The sequence below is a fragment of the Tachysurus vachellii genome, chromosome 22 (genome assembly GCF_030014155.1).
Source record: "Tachysurus vachellii isolate PV-2020 chromosome 22, HZAU_Pvac_v1, whole genome shotgun sequence".
Lineage (NCBI taxonomy): Eukaryota > Metazoa > Chordata > Actinopteri > Siluriformes > Bagridae > Tachysurus > Tachysurus vachellii.
In genome coordinates, this window is record NC_083481.1 from 1,814,269 (window position 1) to 1,828,355 (window position 14,087).

Consider the following 14,087-nt stretch of genomic DNA (forward strand, 5'->3'; position numbering starts at 1 on the left):
GCGGATAGTGAGGACAGCTGAGAAAATCATTGGAGTCTCTCTTCCCTCTATCATGGACACTTACACCACACGCTGCATCCGCAAAGCCGCATCCGCATTGTAGATGACCCAACACACCCCTCACACACACTCTTCACCCTCCTACCGTCTGGAAAAAGGTACCGAAGCATTCGGGCCCTCACGACCAGACTGTGTAACAGTTTCTTCCCACAAGCCATAAGACTCCTTAATAACTAAACTGTACTAAGCACAACACACACACGCACATCACCTGTATGGACTGCACAGACCTACACCAAATACACACACTTCCAATATATATCCATCAATCTGTTTACATACTGTTTTTTCCACACTTTTTGCTATTTGCACATTCTGTCTGATATTTCAGTTGATTGTGTATTGTCTTTTTTGTATATGTAATTGTATATTTTTGTCTATTGTATATGTAATTTTTTGTCTGCACTGTCTTTTGTCCTGCACTGTCTTGTCTGTCTTGTTTGTCTTGTCCTGCACTGTTTGCACCAGGTTGCACAGTTGCACTTTATGTATCTAGGACTAACTTACTAAGTCCTTAGCAATGTCTTTGTTTTATGTAACACCCTGATCCTGGAGAAACGTTGTCTCATGTCACTGTGTATTATAACACCTATACATGGTTGAAATAACAATAAAAGCTTCTTGACTTGGATGTAAGACGCAAGTCTACACTCGACACAGTCTTCCTGTTCTGACCAGTATGGCATGGAAATTAAACCGATGTCGAGATCCACTGACCTGAATTAAGTCCCTGCTGAGTTCCTGATTAGCCCTTTTGAAGTTATTGCAAGTGGCTTAAATGGCAATTTTCCTTAAAAAAAAAAAAGAAAAAATATATTTTTATCAGTAAATGACATCAGTGAAAGTGCTGCTTCACCTTTATCATTAGGATCAGAATGTTTACAGTGTCATCTCATCATCGCCTTGCGGGACGCTGCGGTTTATTAACTCCACTAGACTTTAACACAACTTTATCACAAAGTGCTCGCTCTTCTCTTCGCTCTAGAACACGACTCTTCCTGATAAACAGTAGTGTCTGTCCTCGCGATCTCGTCCTGCGCTCAGGAGTGTGACCCAGGGAGTGAGAGTGAAGTGTCCTCCTCACACTCACACGCACACACACACACACACACACACACACACGCACACACACACACACAGGGCCAAGGGCTCTTTCCTCTAATGAAGTATGACTATCATGTGCTGGAGCTGTCTGGATGGCCGTAGAGCTCAAAGTGTACATCTTAAAAGCGAGCGCTCATCCAATCTGGCTGGCTCCAAAACGCCTTTTAAGTGCATAAAGCCTTTTTAAGTGGATAAGGGTGATTGGTGATTTGTTTCTGTGCACCTCCAGGCCACGTCTATGCATATAAACACTAGCGCACTTGTAGATTCCATCTACATTTCTTCAGGCCAAACGACTTAACTCCATGAGGCTAGGTGTGGAAGGAAATTGCTTCTTAAACGTTATTACAGAAAGTCTGAGCGGAACAATGATGGAGCGATAGAAAAATTACAACGTCAATCTGTATGTATGTTAAGTAAAACCCTCAATTTACCTCCATCATTATTTTAAATAAACTGATACAAATAAGAAATAAAACACATTGCTTGGTTCTGTTAGAGAAAACAGTCAACGATGGAGTGGTGCACTAAAGCAGAGTCACTGTAAACGGCCTCTAACTAATCACTTCCTATAACAAAAAACGGAACATTTTTTATTTATTAAAGAACACACTACAGTTTGTTTTTTTTTATCTCTTCAGAGTTAATGTATTTCCTGCTTGTCGTCTTAATGAGAAAATGAAAAAAAATGTAAACTGTCTGTTACAAATCTGACATTGAAACGCTGACACTGGAAACTCCTTACATATATAAATCCTTTCATTTCATTAAATACCTAAAATACCTACTTTTTTTTTTCTTAAAATGACCACATTAATGATGGCAGAACTGCTGTAAATTAAACAGAAAATTAATCCAAAATTCTGACCAATCAGAGTAAAGAACACATACAACAAGAGCTGTGTTGTGCTGCTACTGTATATTATTAAAATAATTGAATTAATAATCAGAAGAAAAACAAAATTTGTATTCTGATGTGAATTATTATATTCCCATGATAAATATTATATTGAATGTTATTCATATATTATATATAAAGTATTATATATAAAAACAGATGATTATCAGTTAAAACAATAGAGATGAGGACTCAAAAAGAGAATAATTATATATTAAAAAATATATGTTTTTTATCGAATTGATTTTAAAGAAAAGTAACAGTTTTAATTTCTAAAAGCTTTTTAATTTTTATTTAATATTAATTTTATTAATATGTTTGGGGTGAGGGGTGGAGACACCTAAAAAATGATAAATTTACATCATCTGTTTGTTTCCGGCACATCACAGGTATGTGTTAACTTAACTTATATAATATATATATAAAATAAATAGCTGACTTTGTGGTTGAAGTAACTCCGCTTTGTTGCTTGTTATTTTCCTAAAACAGGCTGGCAACAAAATATGTGCCAAAATTACTGACCCCCTCAAGGATTCTTTGAAAAAATTAATATATTATCATTATATAATTATCATTATATTTAATTTCTTCACAGTCCACAGGAAATCTGCTCTTGCCTTTTAACTGTGTCCTGGTGGCCTGAGGAAAGAATAAAATGTCCCCCAATCATCTGTAAAGTAATTAGGAAGGATTAATAATAATAATAATAATAACAATAACAACAATATAAACCTCATAAACTCATGCATTCAGCTAAAATGGTGCTTTTCCTTTTCTCAGCCACATCATCCAGTCATCTAAGCATCACTAACATACATGATACTTCTTCCTAAAAAGGCGAAAAAGTAGAATAAATGCTTGCTCTTTTTTTTATTATTATTATTTTTTTATTTCCTTTTCTAAAACTGCGGTGTAATCACAGTCTCTATTACTGCTAATGTTTTTGTTTTTTGTTGCTTTCATATTATAGGTACCTCATACAATAAATAAAAAAATAGGCTAAAAATCAGAAGTTTAAAAACAAATTATAATTATAAAATAATAATATCAACGATTAAATATTGCAAAAAAATATATAAAATGATCTTTTTTCTGTACAAAATTAATATTTTCAAATGACACGTGTAAATAATAGTACGTTGTCGCCATCAAGTGGACAATCTGTGGAACTGCAAGTACACTTTTATTTCCGGTTACATTTTCCCATGCAAAAAAAAAAAAAAAAAAAATGGCGGCGCCCTTGCAAATGTCACGTTGATGTCGGTGTTGCTGTTTTACGAAGCGAACCGTAATTTCTTCTCCAAGAAATACATCTCCAAGATTTTATACAAAGTGAGTCAAAATCTTTGAAGTGAGAAATGAAATTTTTGGGATAAGAAAGTTCATTCCCATGTAAGTGTCCCATGTATTTAGCATGTAGCAGCTCGCAGGTTTATTCAGATTATTATTTGTAACCATATAAGTTTTATGTTTTAAACTTATATTTTATTATTACAATCTTCTGCAAATTGTGAAATCATTTCCTTGAGATTGATTGATTTTGTTGCTTTTGATTATTTTCTAGGATTGAAACAGAACTATGGTGCATCTGTGTAAGTATTTATTAAAAAAGATTAACTGTTAAAATCTTCTACATCACAAAGCATTTAAAGATTTTCAGAAGCCAATGAATGGTTAAATGTTTAGATGTGTTTTTAATTTACACCTTAAAGTTATTGAATGTAAAATTCTCAGTATAAATAAAAGTTCAAGATAAACCTCAAACCTGTCACTTGTGTTGAAAGTGAATCTGAATTTTCTCCAACTTTATTTGAACGAGGTCAAACGAAACTTTAACCCTCGTGTCATTTGACCGTAGGACTTGTGAGACCTGATGCTGAGATGATTTTGTTTCTAAAGAATGTGACAAAGTGATGCTATCATCGTGTTTACCGTTTCAATAAATCAAAGCATGTAGACTTTAAAAGTGTTTTTGTAAGTTATTGAAAAATGAACCAGAAATATTTTCAGTATAAGTTTATATTATATGTAAGAAATCCATCATGAAAATATGAATTGTGTTTGTTCGGGTTACAGCATCATTATTACTGAAAAAGTACCACGGCGGTCATGTGGTTATCCGACTGGCACTGGGTGGTGCCACCAACAGACCATTTTACCGCATTGTGGCCGCCTACAACAAAAGGGCACGAGATGGAAAATATATCGAGCAGCTGGGATCATACGACCCGCTCCCCAACATCTACAACGAGAAACTGGTCAGCTTCAACTACGACAGGATCAAGTACTGGATTGGATGTGGAGCTCATCCTACTAAACCCATAGCCAAACTTTTAGGTCAGTGCATCAACTTAGGAACTCTTTTGTTTGTTTCTGAATTGACGACGTTTTAACTCCTTGTTTGCGATTCATATATTTCAGGACTGGCCGGATTTTTCCCGTTGCATCCTATGACCATCACAGAGGCAGAACGGAGGAAAGCAGCAGCAGCTCTGAAACAGGAAGTTACACCTCAGGAAGAAAGCGAAGAAGAAAAGCAGGCAGAACAGTAGTGCTTAATGCCTAAAACAACACAATGTCTTTCCCAGCATCATTTTAGAAGAACTCTGCTCACACACATGTGATCTAATGAGACTGATGGTCTAATGGTTTGTTTTTGTTTTGTTTTTTTATATCAGTTAAACTAAACTTTGATTTTTATTTAGTGCTAATAAATGTAATCACATTCAAATAATCAAAACATATTTGTAAGAATTTTTTTTTTATGTTTCATGTTTTTTGCACATTTTATTAAGTGAATTTTAAAAAAAAAGAATTTTTCCTTTCAAAGACCTCTTAGATTCATTGCCATGTATCTGATGAGTTTTATGCCAAATATTCATGTGCACGAGTCTCACGGGTTCACGTCTCTCTTATGAAGGGTTTCCTGCAGCTTAAACTGGTGGTTAATATAAATAATAGAATGTTTAACAGAAAATATTTTCTTTATCCTAGGCAAGCTCCATATTCAGATCAAATTGAAATAGCAAAGAGAGGTGTGGCTGTTATGACTACGGTGCAATAAAAAAACGTTTCTAAGAATAATTTATGATCTCCAAGTAAGTCTGTTTATAGAACCGAAAGTTCAGAGGTAATAAACTGACTTCTACGCCCTTTGGATAGAAATCACATCTGTGGTGACAAATGCATAGGAATGTTTCCCCTTTTCCAGCCCTTCAGCATGATTTGATTAGATTTGGTGTGTGATCATACCACTGATCTGAGATTTCCTCAGTTCTGTGCAAATAATCTGTGATGCGGTGACACAAAGAAACCATGTTTCTGGAATGATTCCTCAGACCAATCCTGTGCTCTTACCTTTTTTCAGATATATCTGGGTGTTTCGATGTGAAAGGATCAAAACAGCCAAAATAATATTTAAAGATTATAAACTTGTTTGCTTAAGATGTAGATTTTACAATCAACTGGTAAGTGTTTGAGGTGTGTTACACATGCAACAAGAAAAAAAGAAGTCGAATTAGAAATACTTCACTGAGCTTCGTATTAACATCAACGTGGAGTGAGACATGACAAAGACATTCAATGAAGAACATGGACACAAGAAAACAGGAGGAAATTAACATTTGTTGGCCTTTGGACAAAAGATATTTGGGATAGCAACACACAAATAAATTGGTGCAGTGCAGAAAAGTTTATTTTTCACCTTATATTGGCCCAGACTAGCTCACGCAATCTGACTAAAAAATTAAGCAATAAATTCTGTATCAAAACTTAAAAAGAATATACAGCCAAACTTATGAAGACTGGGTCCATATGAGGATTGGTTTAATGGCGCTCGAGCAAGACCTCAAACAAAGCAGCTGGTATGACTGGTACGAGTGGCGTAATCACTCAACCTGCACCGACATCCTATTGGACTTCATTGTACTTACATACATTTCATAAATGTTCTTTTTTTCAACCTTGTTCAGATCATTTTTTTCGGGATGTTCCCTAGATTTTTTTTCAATTATATTTCAGCACACACATTAGTTTCTTACTAGTTTTGGGCTGCACACAAATTTACATTAACTTCCTTTTGGAAGGAAGCCTGAACTTTCTAAAAACGCTTCAAGTGACTCAGAGCTTTTGTTTTATTTTTTATCTTTGTTAAGAATTTTCTTACAGCTGCGTTATTTCCAAGAAATAATAACTGTCCTGACACCTAAATTTGCCTCAGGCTACTGTTTGTGTGAGATTTCTTTAACCTGGTTCATTCTAAGATTTCCTTTAACGCATCATATGTTAAAAAAATGTGCTGGATTGTTATAGCAGTTTATTTATTAACTCTGCGATTCAGTTACATTTAATGGGGGGTGTGATCGCTCTACCCTCGTTCACATTACTGTGGTTTACTGAAGGCGTGACTCTTACCTTTCTCAACTACTTGATGACATACAGAACACACAGCACTCATCACTCCATTATCTGGTGGAACAGAAAGATAGGCCTTCCTGAAGCCGATGATACAAATGCAGAGGAAAAAAAAAGACATTTACATGAGAGGACTGTTATATTTATCACCACAAACAATTTAATGAGAATGGAATGTTTTATAGGAAACAAACCAACACCTCATCCTGCAATCCTGTTGACTGTAATATTTCTGATATCAGCAGCATCACAGCATGGTAAGTTTAACCCAATTCTAGCAAACGAATATAAAGATATTTCTGGTGAATTTGTTACTGTTAACATTATCAGCATACAGTGCAGGTATGTTAACAGTGACAATTTCAGCTGAAGAAAACTCTACAGTGCAGTAGGCACAATACTCAAATTTAAAGGATCAGATTAAGATCAGATTGAAAATGTAAATGTGTCGAAAATGTATTTCTGTAGATTTGTTTGGCATGCACTGCTTGCTCATAGGTGGGGGGATTTTGGACCTTGGTGTTAATTGAAAATTGTTTAGACTTAAAATGTAATTTCTTCAGAGTAAAGATGCTCAAGATTGGGTTATAATGAAATACAACACAGAGGTGGGAGTAAGTCACACATGTGCAAGTCACAAGTAAGTCTCAAGTCTTAACCTTCAAGTCTCAAGCAAGTCCGAGTAAATTTTTGTGAGAGTCAAGTCACTGCTTTATGTCAAGCAATTCAATTCAAGTCACTGGCAAGTCATACACATGTTTGATGATTTAACTAATGATTTAAAATGCATATATTAAACAAAGTTAAATCTACAATATTTATGGATTATGGGAGTTTTATTTGCAACAAAAAATGATTATATGCATTTATTTTTAAAAGGTGTCCACATCCAGGTGAGTAAATACAATAAAAATCTAAAAATGAATAAAATTCTAAACTACAAAGCCTAAGATGTAAATGTAACTGAAATAAGGCCAAAATAAAATCATGAAAAGTTTAAATATGCCTCAAACATGGCAAAAGACCATGGAAAAGTATATATAAAAAAGTACAATGGTTTCTATGCAACCAAATGGCATTTTTTGAACAGGCTTTCCCTTTTAATGACACATGAACACATCCTTAATTTAGATCCTTCCTTTTTAACAACAGAATAACAACAATCAATCACGTCAATCAAAAAACGTAAATTGAATCCCACAAACCTTCAAGTGAATTAACTATTGGAGAGAGAGAGAGAGAGAGAGAGAGAGAGAGAGAGAGAGAGGATTGGAGTGAGTGTAATTTATTAATATTAAAGGGATAGTTCACCTAAAAATTACAATTCTTCCATCATTTTCTGACCCTCATGATGTTACAAACCTGTATAAATTTCTTTGTTTTGATGAACACAAGTAGATATTTTGCTTATACTTCCATAGTGGGAAAAAAGAATACTATAGAGGTGAATGGGGCTCATGAATGGTTTGGTTACAAACATTCCTCAAAATATCTACTTGTGTTCATCAAAACAAAGAAATTTATACAGGTTTGTAACATCATGAGGGTGAGAAAATGATGGAAGAATTGTAATTTTTGGGTGAACTATCCCTTTAACGTGTGTGCGTGTGAATGCGAGACAAGAATATGGCTGTGCTTGCAACTCTGAGGTTTTTTATTTTTAGATTTATATTTAGGTTATTTATATATATATATATATATATATATATATATATATATATATATATATATATATATATATATATGTGTGTGTGTGTGTGTGTGTGTGTGTGTGTGTGTATTATTCTCTTCTTATCTTGCACAAAATCCCGGTACCTGAACTTAATTATTTTTGGTGTAACACCTTCCATATTTTGTCACGACTGTTAAGGTTTATTAGTTAGTGCAAGCTCTCCCTCTGCTTGCCTGCTGTGTCACATGGTTAGATCACGCACTTGCGTGCGTTCAAAGACAGATTTAAAAAAAAAAGTTATTTCGAGTCATTTACAGTAACTCAAGTCTGAGTCAAGTCTCAAGTCATGAATGTCAAGTCAAAGTCAAGTTGAGTCTTTTTTTAATATTTGTCAAACAAGTCTCAAGTCTCAAATTTGCGACTTAAGTCTGACTCGAGTCAAGTCATATGACTTGAGTCCCCCATCTCTGGTACACAATGCTTTAAAAATGGCTCAGAAAAAAGTTTAGGGATAGGTTATGTTTAAGAGTGACATGTTGGTATTAAAACATATTTTAATATGTATTTTAATCCATAAAAGTCTTACGATTAACCTATAAAAGTGATGACACTGAGCAATAAAAGATTTCCTTTCACACATTGGTTTAGAATTTATTTGAAGAATAATTTTGCAAAGAAACTTTTTAAAATTAGATCTTGTATTTGGATTACCAGCACTCCACAAAGTATTTGCAAAAATTTAAGAATAATTTTTAATTATTTTTTATTGGAATTTCATACAGCAGAGGAATCATCACAAACCACACCATCATCTTCAAATGAAGAAGCCCGTTCAACAACAGCTGCCAGTTCAACACCTGCAACATCAGTCATTTTTGAATCTGTGGTAACTGCTGAAACAAGCTCAATAGAATACACATCACATAAAATAACTGCACCAACTTCTAAATACTCGTTAGCACCTGAAACAAATCAGCGTTCATCATTTCCAGCCACAGATGAAAATATGGCTTCATTATCAACAACTGAATACATGTCCACAGCTATACTAACATCATTCACAGAAATTACAACAGAAACGCTTCCTACAAAGGAAGTCTCCACACAAGTAAGTTCAGAGTTTTCAACTGAAGGGACGCAATCTCAATCAACTATTGACTCAGCAACAACTTTAACATCAGAGGAATCAGCTCATTCCACTTTGTCCACCTCAGGCGATGCTGTCCATTCAACGACATCCACCCACTCGACATCTATGCCTTTAACACCTTATCCATCCGTCAGTTCTGACACTACAGAACCAACTTCATCAGAGTACACATCAAGTATCCTAACTGGACAGACTTCTGAATCTTCACCTTCACCAGACCAAACAATCCAACAATCATCAGCATTTCCATCCACAGATGAAACCAGGGCTTCATTTTCAACAACTGAACACATGTCCACAGCTATACTAACTTCATTCACAGGAATTACAACGGAAACGCTTCCTACAAAGGAAGTGTCCACACAAGTAAGTTCGGAGTTTTCAACTGAAAGGACGCAATCTCAATCAACTATTGACTCAGCAACAACTTTAACATCAGAGGAATCAGCTCATTCCACTTTGTCCACCTCAGGCGATGCTGTCCATTCAACGACATCCACCCACTCGACATCTATGCCTTTAACACCTTATCCATCCGTCAGTTCTGACACTACAGAACCAACTTCATCAGAGTACACATCAAGTATCCTAACTGGACAGACTTCTGAATCTTCACCTTCACCAGACCAAACAATCCAACAATCATCAGCATTTCCATCCACAGATGAAACCAGGGCTTCATTTTCAACAACTGAACACATGTCCACAGCTATACTAACTTCATTCACAGGAATTACAACGGAAACGCTTCCTACAAAGGAAGTGTCCACACAAGTAAGTTCGGAGTTTTCAACTGAAAGGACGCAATCTCAATCAACTATTGACTCAGCAACAACTTTAACATCAGAGGAATCAGCTCATTCCACTTTGTCCACCTCAGGCGATGCTGTCCATTCAACGACATCCACCCACTCGACATCTATGCCTTTAACACCTTATCCATCCGTCAGTTCTGACACTACAGAACCAACTTCATCAGAGTACACATCAAGTATCCTAACTGGACAGACTTCTGAATCTTCACCTTCACCAGACCAAACAATCCAGCAATCATCAGCATTTCCATCCACAGATGAAACCATGGCTTCATTTTCAACAACTGAACACATGTCCACAGCTATACTAACTTCATTCACAGGAATTACAACGGAAACGCTTCCTACAAAGGAAGTGTCCACACAAGTAAGTTCGGAGTTTTCAACTGAAAGGACGCAATCTCAATCAACTATTGACTCAGCAACAACTTTAACATCAGAGGAATCAGCTCATTCCACTTTGTCCACCTCAGGCGATGCTGTCCATTCAACGACATCCACCCACTCGACATCTATGCCTTTAACACCTTATCCATCCGTCAGTTCTGACACTACAGAACCAACTTCATCAGAGTACACATCAAGTATCCTAACTGGACAGACTTCTGAATCTTCACCTTCACCAGACCAAACAATCCAGCAATCATCAGCATTTCCATCCACAGATGAAACCATGGCTTCATTTTCAACAATTGAACACATGTCCACAGCTATACTACCATCATTCACAGAAATTACAACGGAAACACTTCCTACAAAGGAAGTGTCCACACAAGTAAGTTCGGAGTTCTCAACTGAAGGGGCACAATCTCAATCAACTACTGACTCAGCAACAACTTTAACATCAGAGGAATCAGCTCATTCCACTTTGTCCACCTCAAGCGATGCTGTCCATTCAACAACATCCACCCACTCGACATCTATGCCTTTAACACCTTATCCATCTGTCAGTTCTGACACTACAGAACCAACTTCATCAGAGTACACATCAAGTATCCTAACTGGACAGACTTCTGAATCTTCACCTTCACCAGACCAAACAATCCAACAATCATCAGCATTTCCATCCACAGATGAAACCAGGGCTTCATTTTCAACAACTGAACACATGTCCACAGCTATACTAACTTCATTCACAGGAATTACAACGGAAACGCTTCCTACAAAGGAAGTGTCCACACAAGTAAGTTCGGAGTTTTCAACTGAAAGGACGCAATCTCAATCAACTATTGACTCAGCAACAACTTTAACATCAGAGGAATCAGCTCATTCCACTTTGTCCACCTCAGGCGATGCTGTCCATTCAACGACATCCACCCACTCGACATCTATGCCTTTAACACCTTATCCATCCGTCAGTTCTGACACTACAGAACCAACTTCATCAGAGTACACATCAAGTATCCTAACTGGACAGACTTCTGAATCTTCACCTTCACCAGACCAAACAATCCAGCAATCATCAGCATTTCCATCCACAGATGAAACCAGGGCTTCATTTTCAACAACTGAACACATGTCCACAGCTATACTAACTTCATTCACAGGAATTACAACGGAAACGCTTCCTACAAAGGAAGTGTCCACACAAGTAAGTTCGGAGTTTTCAACTGAAAGGACGCAATCTCAATCAACTATTGACTCAGCAACAACTTTAACATCAGAGGAATCAGCTCATTCCACTTTGTCCACCTCAGGCGATGCTGTCCATTCAACGACATCCACCCACTCGACATCTATGCCTTTAACACCTTATCCATCCGTCAGTTCTGACACTACAGAACCAACTTCATCAGAGTACACATCAAGTATCCTAACTGGACAGACTTCTGAATCTTCACCTTCACCAGACCAAACAATCCAGCAATCATCAGCATTTCCATCCACAGATGAAACCATGGCTTCATTTTCAACAACTGAACACATGTCCACAGCTATACTAACTTCATTCACAGGAATTACAACGGAAACGCTTCCTACAAAGGAAGTGTCCACACAAGTAAGTTCGGAGTTTTCAACTGAAAGGACGCAATCTCAATCAACTATTGACTCAGCAACAACTTTAACATCAGAGGAATCAGCTCATTCCACTTTGTCCACCTCAAGCGATGCTGTCCATTCAACGACATCCACCCACTCGACATCTATGCCTTTAACACCTTATCCATCCGTCAGTTCTGACACTACAGAACCAACTTCATCAGAGTACACATCAAGTATCCTAACTGGACAGACTTCTGAATCTTCACCTTCACCAGACCAAACAATCCAGCAATCATCAGCATTTCCATCCACAGATGAAACCATGGCTTCATTTTCAACAACTGAACACATGTCCACAGCTATACTAACTTCATTCACAGGAATTACAACGGAAACGCTTCCTACAAAGGAAGTGTCCACACAAGTAAGTTCGGAGTTTTCAACTGAAAGGACGCAATCTCAATCAACTATTGACTCAGCAACAACTTTAACATCAGAGGAATCAGCTCATTCCACTTTGTCCACCTCAAGCGATGCTGTCCATTCAACGACATCCACCCACTCGACATCTATGCCTTTAACACCTTATCCATCCGTCAGTTCTGACACTACAGAACCAACTTCATCAGAGTACACATCAAGTATCCTAACTGGACAGACTTCTGAATCTTCACCTTCACCAGACCAAACAATCCAGCAATCATCAGCATTTCCATCCACAGATGAAACCATGGCTTCATTTTCAACAACTGAACACATGTCCACAGCTATACTAACTTCATTCACAGGAATTACAACGGAAACGCTTCCTACAAAGGAAGTGTCCACACAAGTAAGTTCGGAGTTTTCAACTGAAAGGACGCAATCTCAATCAACTATTGACTCAGCAACAACTTTAACATCAGAGGAATCAGCTCATTCCACTTTGTCCACCTCAGGCGATGCTGTCCATTCAACGACATCCACCCACTCGACATCTATGCCTTTAACACCTTATCCATCCGTCAGTTCTGACACTACAGAACCAACTTCATCAGAGTACACATCAAGTATCCTAACTGGACAGACTTCTGAATCTTCACCTTCACCAGACCAAACAATCCAGCAATCATCAGCATTTCCATCCACAGATGAAACCATGGCTTCATTTTCAACAACTGAACACATGTCCACAGCTATACTAACTTCATTCACAGGAATTACAACGGAAACGCTTCCTACAAAGGAAGTGTCCACACAAGTAAGTTCGGAGTTTTCAACTGAAAGGACGCAATCTCAATCAACTATTGACTCAGCAACAACTTTAACATCAGAGGAATCAGCTCATTCCACTTTGTCCACCTCAGGCGATGCTGTCCATTCAACGACATCCACCCACTCGACATCTATGCCTTTAACACCTTATCCATCCGTCAGTTCTGACACTACAGAACCAACTTCATCAGAGTACACATCAAGTATCCTAACTGGACAGACTTCTGAATCTTCACCTTCACCAGACCAAACAATCCAGCAATCATCAGCATTTCCATCCACAGATGAAACCATGGCTTCATTTTCAACAACTGAACACATGTCCACAGCTATACTAACTTCATTCACAGGAATTACAACGGAAACGCTTCCTACAAAGGAAGTGTCCACACAAGTAAGTTCGGAGTTTTCAACTGAAAGGACGCAATCTCAATCAACTATTGACTCAGCAACAACTTTAACATCAGAGGAATCAGCTCATTCCACTTTGTCCACCTCAGGCGATGCTGTCCATTCAACGACATCCACCCACTCGACATCTATGCCTTTAACACCTTATCCATCCGTCAGTTCTGACACTACAGAACCAACTTCATCAGAGTACACATCAAGTATCCTAACTGGACAGACTTCTGAATCTTCACCTTCACCAGACCAAACAATCCAGCAATCATCAGCATTTCCATCCACAGATGAAACCATGGCTTCATTTTCAACAATTGAACACATGTCCACAGC

General features: G+C 37.3%; 1 protein-coding gene across 2 annotated transcripts; it reads left to right on the forward strand.

The window, feature by feature from the left end:
* The first annotated feature begins 3,276 nt into the window (after positions 1–3,276).
* Positions 3,277–5,146, forward strand: mrps16 (mitochondrial ribosomal protein S16). Of its 2 annotated transcripts, none has more exons than XM_060858093.1 (4): positions 3,277–3,454; positions 3,627–3,654; positions 4,139–4,399; positions 4,484–5,146. In XM_060858093.1, exons 2-4 carry the CDS (start codon positions 3,642–3,644, stop codon positions 4,612–4,614), a joined length of 405 nt encoding a protein of 134 aa, XP_060714076.1. In that variant the 5' UTR covers positions 3,277–3,454; positions 3,627–3,641; the 3' UTR covers positions 4,615–5,146. The 2 variants fall into 2 exon arrangements, with proteins under 2 accessions (XP_060714076.1, XP_060714075.1); XM_060858092.1 differs by having other exon boundaries at positions 3,277–3,394.
* The last annotated feature ends 8,941 nt before the right edge of the window (positions 5,147–14,087 follow it).